A 24,193-nucleotide genomic window follows, 5' to 3' on the forward strand; every position below is an offset into this window, starting at 1 on the left:
TATTCGTTAGAAGATTATGGGCTTCATTTGATATTCAAGGATCTCAAATGGATAAGAATAATACATGAAGTGAAAGTTTATTGTTTTTCAATAACACTGAAGCCAATTTCACAGAAATACAGAGATTAAAACTGAAGAACAAGGTAGGTATACATGAATGTATACATTATAGATAATATAGATAAACACTGCTAAAGATAAAATTATAAGAATTTTGCTGCAGAAAAGATAAGTAAGTTTTAAGAATTAATTCCAAATTGAAAAGTTAAATAAACCTCCTATCTTCCTTAGACCTAAAAAAAGAGAGAAATATTTGCTGAACTTGATTCCAGAATAAAATGCAAATATAAACATGTTTCATAAAGATTGTAATCACATAAGAAGCTCTTAAACATAGCTTTGAGATTCAAGCACAGCATAAAAATAAAACAAGATTTGTAAATTGTTATTTCTTGCTGTAAGTACTAACCCAGTTTAAGCTTTAACCTTGACATTTTATGTACTGTCACAATTGAAAACCCAAAATATTAGTGTAACTGGTTGCAGAGTTTTAGCTTGTTTTGAGAGCTCAGGTAACAAAATATCTTCCTAGAAATCCTTGTGTAAATGATCTAAGCATGTATAATAAGTAGTATCCTGAATTTTACTAATAAAACATAATGACAAAATGACATCTATAGTTGGACCACCATCAGATATCTCAAACTTAATTTATCCAAAATCAGCCTCTTGGACTTTCCCTAATCTTTTTTTCCTGAAGTCTTCCTCTGTCTCAGTCAATGGTGACACCATCTTTCCAATTGCTCAGATTACAGTTATTCTTGACAATTCTGTCAGCAAATCTCAACTTTCACTTAACATGTCTTCAGCATCAAACCACTTCTCTTCACCCTGCTTGCCACTGCCTTGCCCGATTCACCACCCTCCCCTGCTTATTCAGTAGGCTCCTCACTGCTCTTCTCCTTGGACCTTTCAGCAAAACTCCCTACCCTGAATGAAAATGTAAATTAACTGATCAGTTAGTTAACAAGAATTGACTGAGTTCCCAGAGATCAGTGTTGTATAGGGTTCTATGAAGAAAGTAAGATTGCTTTGACTACAGTTGAAGATGGCAAACATTTATTAGGAAACAATTAGAAAGCAATGAGAGATAACATATTGCCAAATGCTAAGTCTAAAAGTAGGCACTATGGTTCTAGGGGGTGTGGGTTCTCTCTTTTTTTTTTTTTTTTTCTGCCATTAACCTTATGAGCCTAGTGAAACTGTTTCCCCTGTTTGCCCTCATCACCTCTGTTTCGCAAATAAGGAGACTGTCCTGGATGATTTATTGGTTCATTAGAATCCTTATTCTTGATGTGTCTATTATTTCAGAGAAAGGAGACGTCTGTTATTTCAGAGAAAGTAGAAATACCCAGGTGGCAGAAGTGGGTTACTGTTTAGCAATGTCTCCCCTTTCTCCTGCCTTTCTCGGCCTCCCTAGAAGCCAAACTGAGGAAGTTCTAAAAGATTGAAACTTCCTTATTTGAAAATAGATTCATACCAGGCAATTTCCCAATGAGCTCTGCTGAACCTTATGAAGTCAAATATACATCGATGCATTTACATATATTGGTATCTGAAAGCATTTTCTAACATCAAACTATGAATACTATTGAAAATAGAAACATTTTATGTAATTAGCCATATTCTTACCATCCCCTGTAAAAACTCATTATCCTCTATTTTTATTTATCTATTTCACGTATGTGAACTGTTTTGATTTGCCCAAAGAGATGGCAAGCCTCTCTAGGTCAAGAGTCATGGATTATATGTTTCTCTATCCATTTTTTTGCTATATACTGTGTTTTATACATGGGTGTGACATGATTCTGTGCCTTTATAAATAATGTCTGCTCAGCCTACATACAGGATATACATGTCACACCCTGTTCTACAATACAAATTAGGTCATGGGTAGATTCCATCACCCATTATCATGAGTGCTCCATTATTCTATGCTATCGACCCAGTAAGAACAACTTGCTTTGAATGGCATTACAAAAGGACATAGATGATTTATCTTGGCAGCCTAGAAAATACTGAAAAAGGAAAGGGGACAGTAATGTTCCTATGCAATAATAATAATACTCATAAAAGTTACAGTCTTCAGAATCTGGGTTATGCGAGTACTAGGGGTTGCAAGGATGACATCCTGTGGATTTCACCATGCCCCTAAAGGGCTTGGAACAATGTGCTGCTGTTTCTTGGCATGGCATCAGTGCGTAGCGCATGGTGCTTGTCTGTCCAGCTATGAACCCACGTTGTTCTGACTGAAAGATCAGAGTGCAGTTTCTTGGCTCCTGTGCCCACAAACACCCTTGTTGGTGGTGTGGCTTAGGGTCACATTACCTCATCTTCTCCTGACTTCTGTATCTAAACAAGCCACAGAGAAAAAAAGAGGATCTAACCAGTACTGCTGACTTATGTCTACGGCTAAGCTCTCCTAAACATGTTTGTCATAAAACCTCTTCCCTCCGGCTTAAATACTAGATACCTGACTCCTCAGTTTGCTTTTCCTTTACTTCTGTTATCTCTTATCACTTGCTCCAACAGAGACCAAAGTTGTCTTTCCAGATTTCCACGAATCCCTGGGGTAATACACACTTCCTCCTCATTCTAGCATTTTATAAACACAGATGGCAATTTTGTATTTGGAGCTCTAGCCCTGGCACCTTGTATTCTCATTCAACAAGCTGCAATAAATCTAGAAGAGATGACCAAACCTCTGAGTTGTTATTTTGTGAACACAAGTTACCTGTGCAGATTCGTTTAAAGTTGGGATTTTCCAGAAGGTGTCCTGGAAGGCGGCACTGGAACCGATGTTGCCAGAACTCAGGGAACCAAGGATTCCTTGTGTTAGTGTCCAGCCTCAGTTTCAGGAAATAATCATCAAATGACCTGACCTCTGGAGACTGCAGCTTTATTGTGATTCCCCCGTTGGCTTCCACCTCATAACCTTCAATGACTTCATCTCTGTCTGCCCATCCATCACTAAAAAATGCAGGGATTGGGGTAGGGAGAGAAAAAGACAAACATCTCACAAATAGAGCTCAGGGTTATATATGAATGAAGCAATCCAGCAAAGGCTACAGTCTATTTTAAGCCAGCATTACTACCCAACAACTATTTTTTTTTTTTTTTTTGGTAGAGAGTAGAAAGTTTTGAAGGCGTAATATCCTGTTTGTTTCTTTGTTTTTCACAATTGTGAAAGTGGTAATGAGATGATGACAGCAATACTGACAATTAAAGTTCAATGAGTTCACTAGTCATCAGATTCTGTGCTATTCACTTTTACTGAGAGGGAAGATGTTCAGCCAAAAATGCTATCAGCCACTCTCCAAACCAGAAGAAAATAAAATCTAGGCACCTCAGAGGCTGACCTTCAAAATAAGAGCTCAACAAGGTTTCAACATTGCAATCGAGACCACTACATGAGCTCCATTATATGGAGCAGAAAACTGATATAGCTCTGAAACATGCTAACCACAGTTTATCCTCCTGGGACATCATTCAAATCCGCCTCCCATAGAAGTAGCCAGATATTTTCATTTGTTTAATGTTACTTCAAAATAGCAATATTAAACAATCTCACCTCAAATTATAAAAAGAATTATTCTTCTCACAAACTGGGAGCTCACTGACATTGTATTCAGTGAGATAGAATTTTTGAAATGTGATCACCTTCTAGAACATTCCTACCTACCAGGAGTGATGTAGCCCCTGTTTAATTCAGGTGCACATGTGAGCCAGGCCTACGATAGTATCAAAGACAAATTGCACCAGACAAAGTCAAACATCAAAAACGACTCTGTTCAAGACTATCACAAAATATGAGAGACACTGAACCCAACTCTGCTAAAATAAAAGATGGGAAAGTTTTTAAGTACTGCATGAGCTAGTGGAAAAGTACTGGAGGGCCACTGGCATGAGGTTGGCCCATGTGATTAGGCATCTGTGTTTGCTAATTGACACATTAGATTCCTACCGTCCCACTTAAACTGGAAGGGAGGAGTTTACTACTATTCTTGATGATTACATTTAAAGGGATGGCTGTCAGGTCCTTGTCGTTCAGTAAGACATCCCTGGTTTCTGAAATTAGCAAGAAACTAGACGATCTACATCTCAACAAGGCAGAGAAAGAATTTACAGTTTTGGGTTTTCCAAAGTAAATGCTCTTAGAAAAGGGACGTCAGGGGCCTGTACTCAGGAAAAATCCTGTCTAAAGTTTAGTCAAGCTAAAGAGAATATTAAGGCTGTCTTGGTCAGGGGATGGATTTATTCTTCTCTGCACGGAGTGGTGCCCTGAAGTTTGTGGAATATAAAGATGCAGTCTCTGCCAAAGAAAGCATTTTACTGCTTGTTTCTCACAGAAAAAGGACTGGGCAAACATCGGTGCCCATATCTCACCCTGGGCTACCTGAGATCAACTGAGATAAATGTGCTCTTCACTTAGCTGAGCTAAGCAGTGCAGTTCCTCTCTAGAATCTTCCCATTGACCCACACATGAGGTGCATTTTCAACAGAAAATGTTGAAGGTATAGATGACTTAACCTGACCCAGAACTAAAGGGACTTTGAGGTACAGTAGAGTCTAGCCAGTTACACCAGAGAATGTCTTTTTTATATGCTTCCAAATCCACTAGGATAGAGACTCTACAATTTTGTATAGATCCTTCTTTTCTTCCTTCCTTCCTTCCTTCCTTCCTTCCTTCCTTCCTTCCTTCCTTCTTTCCTTCCTTCCTTCTTTCTTTTTTCCTTTCTTCTTTTCTTCCTTCCGTGTGTTCCTAGCAGTTACTGTGTGCCAGATGTTCTGCTATGAATTCAACTGAGAATAAGACTCATTATCCTCTGCCCCCATGGTGCTACAGCCTTGTGGGGAAAACAGACACTAAACAAGAATTGCAAACTCTATGAGGCTAAAGAAAGAGAAGTGCCTATAATCTTAGGACTTTGGGAGACCAAGGCAGGAGATTGTTTGAGCTCAGGAATTTGAGAACAGTCTGGGCAACATAGAAAAACCCCATCTCTACAAAATGATAATAATAATCATAAAAAATCTGGATATGGTTGTCCACACCTGTGGTCCTAGCTATTTGGGAGGTTGAGGTGGGAGGATTCTGTGAGTCCGGGAAGCTGAGACTGCAGTGAGCCATGATCTTGCCACTGGGCAACAGAGGAAGACCCTGTCTCAAAAAAAAAAAAAAAAAAAAAAAAGAAAGGCAACCAGTATCATGGGGAGAGATAGCTTGGGGTTTAACTTAATCTAGTGTGTAGATATGGCACGTGTGCATGCTTTTGTATGTGCATCCAAGCCTGTGTGTGTGAGGCAGTGGGGGATAGAGGTAATTAGAGATGGCTTCTTTAAGAAGGTGATGGCTGAGCTGAGACCCAAAAGAGGAGTCAGCTTTAGTCAGGTGAGGAGAAGGGAGGGTTTAGTATAGAAGGTTCCTGGCAGATTAACATACAAGAAAGAGCTTGGCACATTTGAGGAATTTAGAAAGAATTAGTATAGCTAGAGAATAGAAAGAAGTATGGCGTGAGATGGGGGTGGGTGCATAAATCCCAGCCTAGACACTGTTAGTCTGAAGCCCATGGGAAGTCCTCAAAGTGCTGTAAGCCTATTACTCAATCAGGTCATTCTGCTCTCCTCCCTCATGGTAAATGACCTGCCTATTGTTCTGGTGAGTCCTCTGCTTACCATGTCTGAATATGATGGCCAGTCAAATTGATTTTAAAAGGACTAACTCATTTATTTTCTCATATGTTCAGTCTGCTCAGAAAGGCTCAAACCAGTTTAATTATTTACATTTAAATGTATTTATATTTACATCTTAACTACATCTACAGCAATTTGAAGATTTGAGCTATAGTTCATGACACAAACGAGGACAAAAATAAGACCAGTTAGACTTCGAAGAAATTCTGTCTAAGGGTAAATATTTAAAAATCGAAATGACTTATAACTTGAAAAAATTAACTGCTTTTTGACGTGAAGGTTAAGGTTGAAGTGTGTTTCTCCCCAAGGTTTAATCATATGTGAAATTTGTTTTGTTTACAGTCTATACAAGAAAGTCACCATCATAAAAATGTGTATGAAATGAATATGCTGTGATGTTTATGTGCATTTTTAAAGCATATTAACAGCTTAGTTTGTAAAGGCAAATGCTTTGTGTCAATTCTAGAAGGAGGGAAAAGTGTGACTTACTGCCCTTGAACCCACCAGCATTGAAGGGATTTTTGTAGCACGAAAACTTTGTGAATATGTAGAAATTTTAAGTCACATGGTTTAGTGGTCTGAAATTCTAAGTCTCCTTAACCACTGGTTGAAGACCTTCACCCTCACTATAAGTGCCTCCTCTTTCAGAAGTTAGAGTTGGTATTCAATCTAGGAGGTCATAAAATCAAGGAGAACCAGGATACAAGGAAAATATTCAAGTGGGATTACTTGGTGGATATGTTTTAAAGACTTAGTCGCTAAAGGTTTGTATGATATCTTAAATCTATCACAGGTAAGGTGTTAGAGAATGCTATCACAAAAAAAAAAAAGTCACTGGAAAACATCTCTAAAGCAATTCTCTGTTTTTATGCTTTCAAAGTGTTCCATCTTTGTATGACCTGTCAAATGCATTTTCAGAAAATTTTAAAGGGTTTTTGCTATTTTGTTGCATTGGGATTCTGTGTGAGGATGTCGTTTTGATGAATTTTCTCTGAAGTACACTTTAAAACAGCGAGCCAGCAGCATAGCTGATTCCTGGTAGAGGATCTTTCTTAGATGGTGGTGGCAGGGTGTAAACTAGGCTATGCTTGCCCTGAGATGACCTGCAGGTACCTGGTCACTCTCCAAGTGTCTGGAGTGAATCCTGCTGTGCTAGGTAGTGACCCAGCCTCAGACAGCACTGGGCTCTCTGTGAAGCACATTCACTGCCTCTAGCAGCTTCTGCTGCTCCATCTGCTTCTCGGTTATGAGTTCTTTTTTGTAGCTGGGGTCTGGAAATAAAACTATATATTGTGAACTGTTTAACAGAAAGCTGTATGTCTTAAGTATTTCTCACTAACATACAAGAATTCTTATTTCCTATGCCCCCTCAATATTTTTATACAGCAATTCTTCATGAGGCTATTTTCCAATCAGCCTATAAAATTTCACATTTCAAACCTGAATAATTAGAAGATTTCTTCTACCTTATACATTCTAATATTAACAACAGGAAAACACTACTTCTGCTTCCACCAATTATAATTTGACAGGGGCTGTATGAATGTTACTTTTGCATTATACCAGCTAAACTAATTTAATTAGTAAAATGACAGAAAAAAACAGAAATACAATAGTATTTTTTAAATGTGCAAAAAACATTTTTAAAAAACCTATTTTCATTCAATTAAAATAATTGCAGTCTAGGTACTAAAGCAATTTTATTTGTGTTATGAGTTCAAGTAATTGTGTGTACCTGATAATAAAATTATAATTCTTTAAAATATTCCAGAGATTACAATATAATCGGGAAAAGATGGAAACTATAATCAAATGATATTTTTTAAACATATGTAAACAAACATGAAATTCTATTATTTACAATGTTAGCCATATTCACAAAGGCTGAAGAAATATAGCATGTGTCATATTCATTTGACATTTATCAAATGAATAAGTTTATTAATTTATTGAGCAAGAAATGAGGTGAACACTACATTTTTTTAAGCTTACTGCTTGCATGTTTTCAAACCATGACACAACAAGGTTGAGGTTGTGGGGAACTCAGGTACAACCCAGTAGATTTGCAGAGTTGAGAAAAAGGAGCTGGAAGTCTACCAACCTAGGGTGGCCAAGGTTTACAGGGCAAATGCTGGAGAAGAGATGCTACGGCAAAAGAGAATGGTCTGCAGTACATCTCCCACAAGTATTCAGGTGAATATTAGCCATTTATGTAATGAAATTACCTGAGGGTGAGGAAATAATCAACCAGTATGATTTGAAGGAGTAGCAACTGGAGGCCATGTATTGTTGGGAGTAGTAACTGTTTCTAACAACTAGAGTGAAAAACTTTATATTCCAAGGAGAATTGGTTAATGTGTTAGGAAGGGTCTTGCCTCAATAGTGAAGAAAAATTGGCTTTTGACTACATACCACTCTGGTCATGCCTAACAAACCATAAAAGCAAAATATAAGAGGATCAAAATAACTTCCTCCCAGAACTAGTTCAACAACTTTTTTAATGCAAAATACTTGGTATTCAACAAGGTAAAATTAACAATGTTTGACATCCAATAAAAAATTACCAGGCATGTAAATCCATATGTGGATGGAAGGAGAAAGTGATATTAAAGTTACAATCAAAATAAATTATCACATGGTGATGTAGGTCAGATAGAGGAATTTTTAAATAGTCGTGTAATAGGAATGAAGAGGAATGTATTTTTGATTGGGTGGCCAGGAAAAGTATCAAGTGCTTTGATAAGCAACTTTGAAGAGAAAACACTTAATACTGAGATGTGAGCTATATGAAGGCTCGAGCCAGGTGAAGGTCAGAGGGAAGGAAGTCTTTGGGCAGCTTGTGCAAAGGTCCTAAGATAGGAACAAGCAGCTGTGACTGAACTTTGCCATGAAACTCTAGGCTAAGCAGGTTTACATTAATCAGAAGACAGGGTATTTGTGTAGACACTTTTGTTTTTCAGCTATCTACTGTATATTTGATACTCTTTAAATTTGTGATGTGTTTTCATTGCTTTTGTAAAGTCTTTGTTAAGAAGTGAAGATGACATTTTCTATAAGAACATTTTGATAATCTAGATTAATGAGTCACTTCTGAGAGCAAAACTAGAGAAATCAATGAGCCCATCAGGGCTTAGAGCAAGTCACAGCTCTCTTCCTCACACCTTACTCTGTAGACCCTATTTCTGTCACTATGAGCTCAGACACACCTCACTGTTCAAACACCTCATGAAGATATGTAAAGTCCCTTCCAAAAAGGTCTTCACATTTTGTTTTGAGAGATTTCCATATGGCCCCAAAATCATCTTGTGTTATTGCAAACTGTTGGCTACAGGACTTCACTAGAATTCGGTTAGAATGGACCTGGTTTTGAAATTGAAGTTCTGCAAGGTTTGAGTGGAATTTGAAGTTTTAGACTTTGGCTTCACTAGGTCATAAAGTGAACTCATCCCATAGGCTCAGCCTCATTACTAAAATTTCTATTACCACCTATTTTTTAGTAATCTCTCATTCTAAAGCAGCCCTGGAGTTCAGAGTAGGGCTCTGCTTCAGACAGGGGACTGGAAGCAAGAGCTATGCACATTTCTGTAAAAAACAGAGAGAAAAAAGGGGTCTTTAGTAAGGACCATAGATCGTCTGACCCTCAGTCAATTTAAAGTCATATGTGAAAAGGGCACAAAAGTATATATGGAGTCAGGGAGGGTAGGTATCATGAATAATAATGAGTGAGGGGTTCATAAAATGAATGTAGAGAATGAATGAGTTATGACTAAGTTGTGAGAATATTGAGTTATTCTTGGCAATCATGCCTGTCTGGGCAGTTTCTTGGGTTGCGGTGTCATTGCAATGGCTAAAATGAAACTCCCAGCTCAAGGGCCTCAGGCAGCAAGAATAATTCTTCAGAACCATAGAGAATGTAACTGTATGTTTTCAGTAATTTGAGGAAGAAAGGAAGAAAAGAACACAGAGTGAAATGGAAAGAGAGACTAAGAAATGAGTATCTAAAGACCATGGTAGCATAACAGGCAGCAGTGCACATATAGACAGTTTTCCAGTGCTGCTCCCTTGTATTCTGAGATGCCAGCCAGGTTGTCAGAATCTCTTTTAGTTCTTTTTGAATACTGATATCTTTTTCTTATTTGAACAAAAGTTCAAAGCACAGCAATTTGTGGCTTTTCAAAAGCGAATCCAATGGTTTAGTAACTCATTAACAAATCCCTCTAACAGACCCAGTGCAAGTGACTATAATCTTTAATTTCTAGATCCTGCCGTTTGAAAAAAAAACATGTCCTCATCAGTTTGGGGTCAATAACTCTATGAATTGCTAATTCACCCTAAGTACCCAAAGTATCCCCTGATGTTTTCATTAAAAGCAGAATATTTTTAAAAAATTGTTTACACTTTTTGGCCGGGTGTGGTGGCTCATGCCTGAAAACCCAGCACTTTGGGAGGCCAAGGGGAGCGGATCACGAAGTCAGGAGATTGAAACCATCCTGGCTAACATGGTGAAACCCCGTCTCTACTAAAAACACAAAAAATTAGCCGGGCGTGGTGGCGGACGCCTGTAGTCCCATCTACTGGGGAGGCTGAGGCAGGAGAATTGCTTGAACCTGGGAGACAGAGGTTGCAGTGAGCCAAGATAGTGCCACTGTACTCCAGCCTGGGCAACAGAGCGAGACTCCATTTAAAAAAAAAAAATTGTTTACACTTTTCAAAATGTAGTCAACTAAGTTAATGCAGATATTCTCCTGAATATAGAAGTATATATTAAAATGAAATACAATAAAGAAACAAAAAATAATTCCCAGGTGCTAGCAATGGTGAGAGAAATCAAAGCCAAATGATATGCATCAGGGAATGCTTATCAACAATAGCCTGTGAGGCCCTGGAGACTGGAAATAGATTCTAACACCCGTCTGGTGCTGTGAAAGATGGCTTCATGAACTGCAGAAGTCAGACAGCTGAAGCTGAGACCCAAGTAGAAAACTGGGATATTTGAAGTCTTGTGAAATCCAATAGAATGGAACTGGAAGTGTTGCCTGAGGAGGCTTAAGTCAGTCCAAGGACTGTGGTAGAAAAAGTAATAAAGTAAAGTCATCATGCACATGAGTGATGTCTGAATTTACACAGCCTATATAAGAACCATAAGTCTAGATATTCTCATAAAAACTCATCTAACATTATTGAAAATCCCTAGGATCCAAATGAAATGCCATCGGAAGTCAAAATTTAAAGACACTTTTAAAATCAATGGAATTCTGAATTATCATTCTGGGAGGCAGGGTAGATGGGGAAAGGGGAGATGTTAATCAAACGGTACAAAATTCAGTTCCACAGGAAGAACAAATTCTAGCAGTGTATCATAGCATAGTGACTATAGTTAATAATAATGTATTGTGTATTTTTAAATTGTTAAAAAAATAGATTTTTTTTTTTTTGAGACGGAGTCTCGCTCTGTCGCCCAGGCTGGAGTGCAGTGGCCGGATCTCAGCTCACTGCAAGCTCCGCCTCCCGGGTTTACACCATTCTCCTGCCTCAGCCTCCCAAGTAGCTGGGACTACAGGCGCCCGCCACCTCGCCCGGCTAGTTTTTTGTATTTTTTAGTAGAGATGGGGTTTCACCGTGTTAGTCAGGATGGTCTTGATCTCCTGACCTCGTGATCCGCCCGTCTCGGCCTCCCAAAGTGCTGGGATTACAGGCTTGAGCCACCGCGCCCGGCCAAAAAAATAGATTTTAAATGTTCTCACCACCAAGCAGTGATAAGTATGTGTAGTGATGGCTATGTCAAGTAGTCTGATTTAATCATTCCAGAGTGTATACATGTATCACATCATCACATTGTACTCCATAAAGATACAGGATTAGTATTTGTCAATTAAAAGGAGCTAAAAACAGAACTACCATTCAACCCAGCAATCCCATTACTGAGTATATACCCAGAGGAATATAAATCATTCTACCATAAAGATATATGCATGTGAATGTTCACTGCAGCACCATTCACAATAGGAAAGACACAGAATCAATCTAAATGCCCATCTATAACAGATTGGATAAAGAAAATGTGGTACATATACACCATGGAATACTGTGCAGCCATAAAACAGAATGAAGTCATGTCTTTTACGGGAACATGGATGGAGCTGGAGGCCACTATCCTTAGCAAACTTATGCAGGAACAGAAAACCAAATACAGGATGTTCTCACTTATAAGTGGGAGCTAAATGATAACACATGAACACAAAGAAGGGAACGACAGGCTCTGGGGCCCCATTGACGGTGAAGGATGGGAGAAGGGAGAGGAGCAGAAAAAAGTAACAATTGGGTACTAGGAGTACCTCAGTGAGGAAATAATCTGTACAACAAACCACCATGACACGAGTTTAGCTATGTAACAAACCCACCCATGTCCCCTCGAACCTAAAAGTTTTTAAAAGAGAAAATATACCTACAAAGATAATCTCTCAATAATATACATATACATACACACACTAGAGCACTAAACTAACATCAGATTCACAAATGAGTTAAACTTTACTTTTAAAAGACAATTATTCTAAAACTAGATAAAAAACCTAGCACTATGCTTTGAGAAATTCCAAAAACATGGTGACATGGAATAGTTAAAAGAAATGGATAGGCCGGGTGAGGTGGCTCATGCCTGTAATCCTGGCACTTTGGGAGGGTGAGGTGGGCGGATCACCTGAGGTCAGGAGTTCGAGACCAGCCTGGCCAACATGATGAAACCCCGTCTATACTAAAAACTACCAAAAAAAAAAAAAAAAATTAGCCAGGTGTGGGGGTGGGCACCTGTGATCCCAGCTGCTTGGGAGACGAGGCAGGAAAATCTCTTGAACCCTGGAGGCAGAGGTTTCAGTGAGCCGAGATCATACCATTGCACACTCCAGCCTGGGTGGCAGAGTGAGACTCCGTCTCAAAGAAAAAAATAAAATAAAATAAAACAAATGGATAGATGATAACATTCTCAGAAAAATGGCCAAAACAAAATTAAATACTGTTTAAAATATCCAACTAATCCAATCCTAAACGATCAATCAAATATCTAAACTCTCCAACAGAAGGCAGGAAAGTAGGGGAGAGCACTGGAAAGGTAAGACAAACAGCAAGCGCAAGATAAGCTGATGGCACTAATTCCACATATATCAGTGATTACATGTAAATTCGCCAGGTTAAAACAAAAACAGAGATTTTCTATTAAATTAAAAAGCAAAACATCGATAGTTATATCTTGTTTTTAACACGTTTTTCTAAAATATGAATGTACTGAATAATTAAAAGTAAAAGATAATAAGAGATTAACCAAACAAGTATTATCCAACACAAAGTAGAGGATGTTATAGTAATGTAAGATACAACTTATTTTCAGGCATAAATCTTTATCAGGAATAAAGAAAGTCAGTGTCTCTGAAGATAAAATAATTTGAAATTTGTATAGTAAGTAACACAGCAAGATAGAAAGTAAATTGATAAAAAGAAACCTGTCTCCTCTATGTGAATCTCTCTGTTTGTAGTCTAACTTACTACTCTGTTATTAATAGAAGAAGCTGGCAAAATTTGTTAGAGATTTAGAATATTTTAACACAATTTACATGCTTGATGCTTGGTCTAATGAACATATATAGGATCTCCTTAACAGAGGAGAACGTGTTTCAATGGCATACATGGAAATTTTTAAATTAATCTAGTTAATAATGTAAGTCTCAACATATTTTAAAAATTAACATATAGCCCACATCTCTGAGCATCATAAATTAGAATCTTTTTTAAAAAAAACCAACAAGTCTACCTCCAAGTACTTGGAAACTAAAAACTTTAAACTTTTAAGGAAATTGAAGTTAAAGAAGTCATAAATGGTTTCCAGCTTCATCCATGTCCCTACAAAGACATTAACTCATCCTTTTTCATGGCTGCATAGTATTCTATGGTGTATATGTATCACATTTTTTTAGTCCAGTCTATGATTGATGGACATTTGGGTTGGTTCCAACTCTTTGCTATTGTGAATAGTGCCGCAATAATCATTCTCAGCAAACTATCGCAAGGACAAAAAACCAAACACCGCATGTTCTCACTCACAGGTGGGAATTGAACAGTGAGAATACTTGGACACAGGAAGGGGTACGTCACACACTGGGGCCTGTCATGGGGTTGGGGGCTGGGGGAGGGATAGCATTAAGAGATATACCTAATGTAAATGATGAGTTAATTGGTGCAGCACACCCACATGGCACATGTATACATATGTAACAAACCTGCATGTTGTGCACATGTACCCTAGAACTTAAAGTATAACAAAAAAGTAAAAAGAGAAGTCATAAATGAAACTTAAAACATATTATTTGAATGTAAAGAAAAATACCAGATATTGAAATTCATAGGAAGTAGCTTAAAGAGTTCTTAGGAGGAAATTTATTCCCAGAAATGCTTATATTAAAAAAAAAGAGAGAAAAGCTGAAAATAAATGAGCTTATTTTCAACTTAAGTAAATAGAAAAGAACACAGAATAAACATAAAATAAAGGAAAAACTAGTAAAATTGGGGGAAAGATGCAATAAAAATGATAAACCAACCTAAAAGTTGGTTCTTAGAAAACATTAATAAAATATTCAGTCCTCTGAGATTATTGTCATGGATGAAAAAGAGAGAAGGCACAAATAAACAATATTTAGGATAAAATTAAAATATAATGTAACTTCAGATACAGGATGAATTTTTCAAAAATTAATTAAAATACTATGAAAAAGTTGATGCCAGTAAATTTTAACTCTAAGCCGATAAAATTTAATCCTAACCCTTTTCTTAGAAAAGCTTAATTAGTAAGCCTGACTTAAGAAATATAAAATCCGAACAATCGTATATTTAAGAATGAAATCAGTAGTTTAAAATGTACTCACTAAAATAATACTAGATTTACCAGATGGTTTAACAAGTGTTCATAGAACAGATAATTGTTTTTTTTTTTTTTTTTTTGAGGCGGAGTCTCGCTCTGTCGCCTGGACTGGAGTGCAGTGGCCAGATCTCAGCTCACTGCAAGCTCCATCTCCCAGGTTTACGCCATTCTCCTGCCTCAGCCTCCCGAGTAGCTGGGACTACAGGCGCCGCCACCTCGCCCGGCTAGTTTTTGTATTTTTAGTAGAGGCGGGGTTTCACCGTGTTAGCCAGGATGGTCTCGATCTCCTGACCTCGTGATCCGCCCGTCTCGGCCTCCCAAAGTGCTGGGATTACAGGCTTGAGCCACCGCGCCCGGCCGATAATTGTTATCTTATATAAACTCCACCAGAGATTTAAAAAATGAATATTCCCTAATTGAGGATATTATAACTTTCCAGTTAAGGATATTATAACAATACTAAAACCAGTCAAAGACTGAAAGATTTCTGAAACTATATGCCAATATCACTCATGATATTGTTGCAAAAAATATACAAAATCAAATTAAGGAAGATATAAAAAGAGACTATATTACAATCATATTTAATTAAGTAATGCAAGAATTTTTTTGTTTTTTGCATTTATACCTGGTTGGCTTTATTAGAGAACTAGCAAAAGTCAGTCCTGTAGAGAGGTCAGCTCAGGCTGATGTTTACAGTTTACCTGCATCAAGCATCTCCTCTCCATTGTTTTTTTTTAAAGTATTCAATTATTTTTAAAGCACGATGAAATTTACATAACATCAAACTTTTTAAAGTGAAAAATTCAGTATCATTCAGAACATCCAAAATGTTTTCCAATCATCACTTCTATCTAATTCCAAAATATTTTCATTACCCCAAAATACAACCCCATACCCAGTAAGCAATTACTTCCTACTTCTCCCTGTCCCCAGTCCCTGGCAATCAAGTCAGTTTTTTATCTCTATAGATTTACCTATTCAGGATATTTCATATGCAAATGTAATCACACAATAGGTGAACTTTTGCATCCAGCTTCTTTGATTTAGCATGATGTTTTACAGATTTATCCATTTTGTGGTGTATACCACTGCTTCATTTCATTGTATGGATGTAGAATATTACATCGTATCCATATACTATGATTTGTTTATCCATTGGTCTGCTGATGAGCTTTTGGGTTGTTTCCATCTTTTGGCTATCATGAATAATGTTTTTATAAACATATGTATACATTTATTTGTTTGACTATCTGTTTTCAGATCTTTTGGTTATATATCCAGGAATGAAATTGCTGGGTCATATGGTAATTCTATGTTTAGCTTTTTGTGGAACTACCAAATTGTTTTCCATAGCAGCTGCACTATTCTATATTCCCACCAGCAACGTACAAGGGTTTCATTTTTGTACAAATTCATTAATTATCGTTATCTACCTTTTTTGAATTCTAGCCACCCTACTGGATATGAAATAGTATCTCATTGTGATTTTTGATTACCATTTCCGTAATGATTAATGATGTGACGATTTTCCTGTGATTGTTGGTCACTGGTACATTTTCTTTGAGAAATGTCTATTCATGGCCTTCATCTATTTTTAATTGCATTTTGTTAAGTTGTAAGATTTATATATTCTTGATACTAGGCCCTTAACAGATATATAATATGCAAATATTTCTTCTGCTATGTATGTTGTCTTTTCACTTTCTTCATAATGTTTTTTGATGTATAAAAGTTTTAAATTTTGAAGTCCAATTAATCTGTTTTTTCTTTCATTGATAATGCATTTGATGTCATAGCTAAGAATTAAATTCCAAAGTCATAAAGATTTACCCCTATGTTTACTTTTAAAATGTTATTGTTTCATCTCTTATATTTAGGTCATTGTTATACTGAATTAATTTTTGTATATAGTGTGAGGGAAGAGTCCAGCGTTATCATTTTATATACAGATATCCAGTCTTCCCAGAAATATTTGTTGAGATTATTTTTCCCATGGAATGATCTTGGCTTCTTCACTGAAAATAACTTGGGTTTATTTCTGGATTCTCAATTCTATTGCACTAGACTATATATTAATATCTATCCTTATGTTGGTATCACATTGTTTTGATTACTATGGCTTTGTAGTAAGTTTTGAAGTATTAAAATGTAAGTAATTAAACTTTCTTCTTCTGTTTCAATATTGTTTTGGTTTTTGGGGACCCCTTGCAGTTACATATGAATTTGAGAATTCATGTTGCCATTTTTCCAAAAACAGTTGTCAGAATTTGATAAGAGATTGCATTGAAATTTACAGATTTGTGGCCGGGCGCGGTGGCTCAAGCCTGTAATCCCAGCACTTTGGGAGGCCAAGACGGGCGGATCACAAGGTCAGGAGATCGAGACCATCCTGGCTAACATGGTGAAACCCCGTCTCTACTAAAAAATACAAAAAAACTAGCCGGGCGAGGTGGCGGGCGCTTGTAGTCCCAGCTACTCGGGAGGCTCAGGCAGGAGAATGGTGTGAACCCAGGAGGCGGAGCTTGCAGTGAGCTGAGATCCGGCCACTGCACTCCAGCCCCGGCGACAGAGCGAGACTCCATCTCAAAAAAAAAAAAAAAAAAGAAAAAAGAAAAAAAAAAGAAATGTACAGATTTGTTTAGATAGTTTTATCATATTAGTAACATTAAATCTTCTAATCCACAAATATTGAATATTAAGTTTTCCAATCCATGCATATCTTTCCATTTATTTGTGTCTTATTTAATTTTTTCAGCAATTTTTTGTTGTTTCCTGTGAAAAAGTCTTTCACTTTTTTTTTGTTGTTGTTGTTGTTGTTGTTGAGACGGAGTCTCGCTCTGTCGCCCAGGCTGGAGTGCAGTGGCCGGATCTCAGCTCACTGGAAGCTCCGCCTCCCGGGTTTACGCCATTCTCTCGCCTCAGCCTCCCGAGTAGCTGGGACTACAGGCGCCCGCCATCTCGCCCGGCTAATTTTTTGTATTTTTTTAGTAGATACGGGGTTTCACCGTGTTAGCCAGGATGGTCTCGATCTCCTGACCTCGTGATCCGCCTGTCTCGGCCTCCCAAAGTGCTGGGATTACAGGCTTGAGCCACCGCGCCCTGCCAAGTCTTTCACTTCTTCATGGTTATGCTTAAGGAGCATTTGTGGTAGCAACTGGAAGATAATATAAGGGGACTTTGTGGGTGCTAGAGATATTCAATTTCCTTATCCTGGTAATGATTACATGGGTGTTTTCAGTTTGTGAAAACTCACTAAGCTATGCATATTTTGTGTAGTCTTCTGTATGAATGTTATACTTGAAAATCAAATGTATTTAAAAGTCAAACATAAAATCAACTCTTAGAATAATAATAAAAATTTTCCTAAATATCAGAAGATCTAGACGTGCATGCCTACATACACACATGCACACTACAGAAGCAAAGAGATAAAACGCCTCATGGAAGGCTTTACAAAGTATGAAATAAACAAACAATAATATGGCAGAAATTTAACTAAACATATCTGTCATTCAAAAGAAAGCAATATTAGTTTAACTCACAGATTATAATAAAAATAATATATTAAATTGGATTTCAAAGAACCAAAACTATGTTGCATACAACAGACCCACCTAAAATAAAACTTATCAGATTGAAGAGTTGAAAATAACATGACATGCAAAAGCATACCAGGGAAATGTAAATAAAAAGAAACCAACTAACATAATTTTAACATCAGAGAAGCAATAATTTAAGGCAAATGCCTATTTTAAATTCATCTGATTAGCAGCCTTAATTCCATCTGAAATATTAGTTCCCTTTTGTTTTGTAATATAACGTAGTCACAGGTCTGGGAAATTATGATGTGGACATCTTTGGGAGGTCATTATTGTGCCTACCACAGTCTGCCCTCTGGTGCATAAAGATTTATATCAATCCCACCTGCAAAATACAGTCACTGTATCCCAACATCCCCAAAAGTCTCAACCCATAACAGCATCAACTCAAAGTCCAAAATCTCATTTACATTTCTTCAACTCAATATTCCCAAGTCTCATCACCTCAATCATGTAAAGCAGGTATGAGTGAAACATGATGTATCCTGGGGCCAAATTCCTCTCCAAGTATGCCTGTGAAATTAGAAAACAAATTATCTGTTCCTCAAAATACAATAGTCAGACAGGCATGGAGTACCAGTATATAGACATTCCCATTCAAAAAGAGAGAAAATTGAAAGGAAAAATGAGTCACCAATTGCAAGCAATTTCAAAACTCAAATGGCCAGACAATATTGGGTTTCAAAGCCTGGGAATAATTCCCTGTGGTTACAGGCTCTGCCCTCTGGTCATGAGACTTGGCTCTCTGAGTCATGCTTTGTTTTTATGAATGGTAGCACATGTTTGCAACTGAGTAGTTTATCAGTCTATTTCCTGCCTGTATAATTTTGTGAGTCTGACAGTTATGCTTCATTTCATAGTCTCTGTCCCTTTCAGTCAGAGCTGTCAGTTTTTTATATTGTTAAAAAATTCTCAAGAACCTTGTGTACGTCAAGAAAATGTTTCCCATTAAACAAAAGTTGCATCCACGGATCTTTCCTAGATAATCTGATCTCTATTTTTAGTTTCTCTGGAGATGGCTAAGGAGATCCATAAAATGCACTAATCTGTTCAAAGAGCCCCTTGTATGACTGAATACACTTACCTTTTGGTCGTTTTAATCAGGTAACAAAAGGTTGTCCAGTCACACCCTTGACTTTCCCTACAGATCATGTTTTCCTGACAGTTATTCTCCTAATTTTAGCATATTTGTAATCTGGACAGGCTGAGAATTTCCCAAATCCATTATTTTTGCCTAACATCTCTTTCATTTCCTTCCTTTCACATTTCGCTACAAGTGCATCATGTGTCACTTGACAGTGGGGATACATTCTGGAAAATGCATCCTTAGGTGATTTTATCATTGTGCGAACATCATAGAATACATTTACATTTACCTAGATGGTACAGTTTACTACATTCTTACACTGTATGGTATGGCCTATTGCTACCAGCATATAAATCTGTACAGCCTGTGACTGTATTGAATATTGTAGGCAATTGTAATACAATGCTAGGACATCTAAACATAGAAGACATACAGTACAAATAATGTGTAAAAGCTAAATGGTATCCCTGTTCAGGGCACTTACTATGAATGGAGCCTGTGGGATTAGAGGTTGCTCTGGGTGACACAGTGAGTGAGTGGTGAGTGAATGTGAAGGCCTAGGACGTTACTGTACACTGCCATAGACTTTATAAACACTGGGAACTTAGGTTACATTAATGTATTTAATTTTTTCTTCCATAATAAATTAACCTTAGCTTACTGTAACTTTTTACTTTATTAACTTTTTAATTTTAAAAATTGTTTTGACTCTTTTGTAATAACACTTAGCTTAAAACACAAACACATTGTATGGCTATATAAAATTTTTTATATCTTTATCCTATAGACTTTTTTCTATTTACATCACTTTTTAAAGATTTTAATCATTTTTGTTAAAAAATGAAGACACAAACACATGATCCTAGGCCTATACAGCACCAAGATCCTCCATATCACTGTCTTCCACCTCCAATTTTATCCCTCTGGAAGGTCTTCAGAGGCATTAACACACATGGAACTGTCATTTCCTATAACAAAGCCTTCTTCTGAAATAACTCTTGAAGGACCTGCCTGAGGCTATTTTACACTTAACCTTTTTTTTTTTTTTTTTAATATGTAGGAGTATACTTCAAAATAACCATTCATATAGCATAGTAAATATATAAACAAGTAACAGTCATTTATCATCAATATCAAGTATTATGCACTATACACAACTCTAAGTGTTACACTTTTATACAATTGACAGTGCAACAGGTTTGTTTATCGTGGCATCACCACAAATACGTGAGCAGTGCATTGTCCTGGGACATTATGGCAGCTATGACGTCACTAGGTGATGGGAATTTTTCACCTCTATTACAATATTATGGGGTCACTGTAGTATACATGGTCTATTATTGACTAAAACATTGTTCTGGCCCCACGCGATGGCTCACACCTGTATTTTCAGCACTTTGGGTGGCCAAGGCAGGTGGGTTACTTGATGTCAGGAGTTGGAGACTACCCTGGCCGATATGGCAAAACACCGTCTCTACTAAAAATACAGAAATTAGCTGGGCGTGGTGGCTGACACCTGTAATCCCAGCTACTCAGGAGGCTGAGGCAGGAGAATTGCTTGAACCCAGAAGGTGGAGGTTGCAGTGAGCCGAGATCGCGCCTTTGCACTCCAGTCTGGGCAACAAGAGTGAAACTTCATCTCAAAACCAAACCAAAACAAAATAAAACAACCCCCTGAAAAAACCAAAAACAAAACCAAAAACCATTGTTCTATGGTTCATGACTGCATAAGTAACCACAAAAAAAACTAAGTTGCACTTCTAATGCTTTGCTTGGAAGTCACCTTAGCTAAATATCCAAGTTCATAGTTTACAGGTTTTGCTTTCCACAATTTAGCTAAACTCTCTGCCACTGTATAATAAGGATCCCCTCTCCTCTACTTTCCAGTAGCATGGTCCTCATTTCCATTTGCACCCTCTCCAGCATTGCCTTTAACATCCTTGTTTCTACCCGCTATCTGCTCATGATGACTTGGGTATTCTCTACCAGGCTCCTCACACCCTCCAAAGTTCTCCTTAACAGCCATATTTCCACTAGCAGTCTGCTCAAGACAATCTAAGCTATTTCTATCACATTCCTTAAAATTCTTCTAGCCTCTGCTCATTGACCAAGTCCCAAGATCATTTCATATTTCTATGTACGTGCTGCATCAGCAACCCACTTCCAGGCAGCCAAATCTGTGTTAGTTTCCTACTACTGCTATAACAAATTACTGCAATCTTGATGTTTTAAAACAACACAGACTGATGATCTTACAGTTCTGGAGGTCAGAAATCCAAAATGCATTTCACTGAATTAAGACTAAGATATCAACAGACTGTCTTCCTTTTGAGAATGTTAGGAGGGAATCTCATCCCCATCATTTCCCGATTCTACTGGCTGTCTGCATTCCTTGGCTTGTGGCCCTTTTCCCTTTTCAAAACCAGAAACTGTAAAACTCTGACCTCTTCTTCTATTACCACACCTTCCTCTCTGACTCCCTTGCCTCTTTCTTTCCCTTATAATAACCCATTGTAAAGTTGAGAGGATAAATTTATATTATAAACATCAGTTGGGTCAATATTTTCAAGGGACTGGCACATCCTGTTGGGGAATGCTAAATTCAAGAGATTGAATATTCTGATGGAAAAGACCAATATAAAATCTCTTTTAGAGATAACTTTGGTGGCAGTACAGGAGATAAATGAAGGAGTGAGAAAACTGAAGCCTATACAAATAGCCATAAATAGTACATGAGCTGAGTTAGTTTAAGAAATGAAACTTTATATCTGTACCTTAAATTAAGACCCTCCTAAATGTGCTGAAATAATTTCATGCTTAAATGATTAAATGCAGTAAGAAAAAGGAAAGTAAAAGGTCCCAGAGAAGGACTTATCTAGAACCCTGACCTCTTATATAAGGTGAAAAGTTATCAGTAGAACAAGACAGGAAGTTTGCCCTGGACTGATTTCATCACAACTCCAAGCCAAAATTATGGGACGAGTCTCTAAACCCTACTTATTACAGAAAATTCCTCTTTCCATTAAGAATAAACTCTAGACTCTCCCACCGTGTGAGGGCACGGTGAGAAGGTGCCGACTATGTACCAGGAGGCAAGCTTTCACCAGACGCTGAGTCTACTGGAGCCTTCATCTTGGACTTCCCAGCCTTCAGAACTATCTCTCCTTTCTTAAAAAAGAAAGTGATAAAGACCAAGATGGCCGAATAGGAACAGCTCCAGTCTCCAACTCCCAGCGCGAGTAACACAGAAGACCGGTGATTTCTGCATTTTCAACTGAGGTACTGGGGTCATCTCTCTAGGGAGTGCCGGACAATCGGTGCTGGTCAGCTGCTGCAGCCTGACCAGCGTGAGCTGAAGCAGGGCGAGGCATCGCCTCACCTGGAAGCGCAAGGGGGAAGGAAATCCGTTTTCCTAGCCAGGGGAACTGAGACACATAACACCTGGAAAATCGCGTAACTCCCACCCCAATACTGCGCTTTAAGGAAACAGGCACACCAGGAGAATATATCCCACACCTGGACGGGAGGGTCCCACGCCCACGGAGCCTCCCTCACTGCTAACACAGCCATCTGCGGCGATCTATCCGCAAGGCAGCAGCGAGGCTGGGGGAGGGGCGCCCGCCATTGCTGAGGCTTAAGTAGGTAAACAAAGCCGCTGGGAAGCTCGAACTGGGTGGAGCTCACAGCAGCTCAAGGAAACCTGCCTGTCTCTGTAGTCTCCACCTCTGGGGACAGCCCACAGCTGAGGTCCAATAGGGAAAGCAGCGGGGGCGGTGCAGAGGCGAACGACTCTGTCTGACAGCTTTGGGGAGAGCCGTGGATCTCCCAACGCGGAGGTTGAGATCCGAGAACGGACAGACTGCCTGCTCAGGTGGCTCCCTGACCCCTCAGTAGCCTAGCTGGGAGACATACCCCACTAGGGGCAGTCTGACACCCCACACCTCACAGGGTGGAGTCATCCCTGAGAGGAAACTTCCAAAGGAAGAATCAGACAGGTACACTCGCTGCTCAGCAATATTCTATCTTTGGCAACCCCTGCTGCTGATACCCAGGCAAACAGGGTCTGGAGTGGACCTCAAGCAATCTCCAACAGACCAACAGACAGTCCTTCTGACTGTCAGACGGAAAACTATCAAACAGGAAGGACACCTATACCAAAACCCCATCAGTACGTCACCATCATCAAAGACCAGAGACAGATAAAACCACAAAGATGGGGAAAAAGCAGGGCAGAAAAGCTGGAAATTCAAAAAATAAGAGCGCATCTCCCCCTGCAAAGGAGCGCAGCCCATCGCCAGCAACGGATCAAAGCTGGTCAGAGAATGACTTTGACGAGATGAGAGAAGAAGGCTTCAGTCCATCAAACTTCTCAGAGCTAAAGGAGGAATTACGTACCCAGCGCAAAGAAACTAAAAATCTTGAAAAAAAAGTGGAAGAATTGGTAGCTAGACTAATTAATGCAGAGAAGATCATAAACGAAATGACAGAGATGAAAACCATGACACGAGAAATACGTGACAAATGCACAAGCTTCAGTAACCGACTCGATCAACTGGAAGAAAGAGTATCAGCGATTGAGGATCAAATGAATGAAATGAAGCGAGAAGAGAAACCAAAAGAAAAAAGAAGAAAAAGAAATGAACAAAGCCTGCAAGAAGTATGGGATTATGTAAAAAGACCAAATCTACGTCTGATTGGGGTGCCTGAAAGTGAGGGGGAAAATGGAACCAAGTTGGAAAACACTCTTCAGGATATCATCCAGGAGAACTTCCCCAACCTAGTAGGGCAGGCCAACATTCAAATTCAGGAAATACAGAGAACGCCACAAAGATACTCCTCCAG

At 38.3% G+C, this 24,193-nt stretch overlaps 1 protein-coding gene across 3 annotated transcripts in view; it reads right to left on the minus strand.

Moving 5' to 3' along the window:
* GRM1 (glutamate metabotropic receptor 1) overlaps positions 1–24,193 on the minus strand; it is a 460,907-nt gene that overhangs the window by 150,705 nt on the left and 286,009 nt on the right. For all 3 annotated transcript variants that reach the window (XM_033235141.1, XM_033235142.1, XM_033235143.1), the window contains exon 3: positions 2,795–3,030. In XM_033235141.1, coding sequence (XP_033091032.1) covers positions 2,795–3,030 — 236 coding nt within the window. The remainder of the gene's footprint in view (positions 1–2,794; positions 3,031–24,193) is intronic.

This window comes from Trachypithecus francoisi, unplaced genomic scaffold (genome assembly GCF_009764315.1).
Source record: "Trachypithecus francoisi isolate TF-2019V2 unplaced genomic scaffold, Tfra_2.0 Lachesis_group15, whole genome shotgun sequence".
NCBI classification, from domain to species: Eukaryota; Metazoa; Chordata; class Mammalia; order Primates; family Cercopithecidae; genus Trachypithecus; species Trachypithecus francoisi.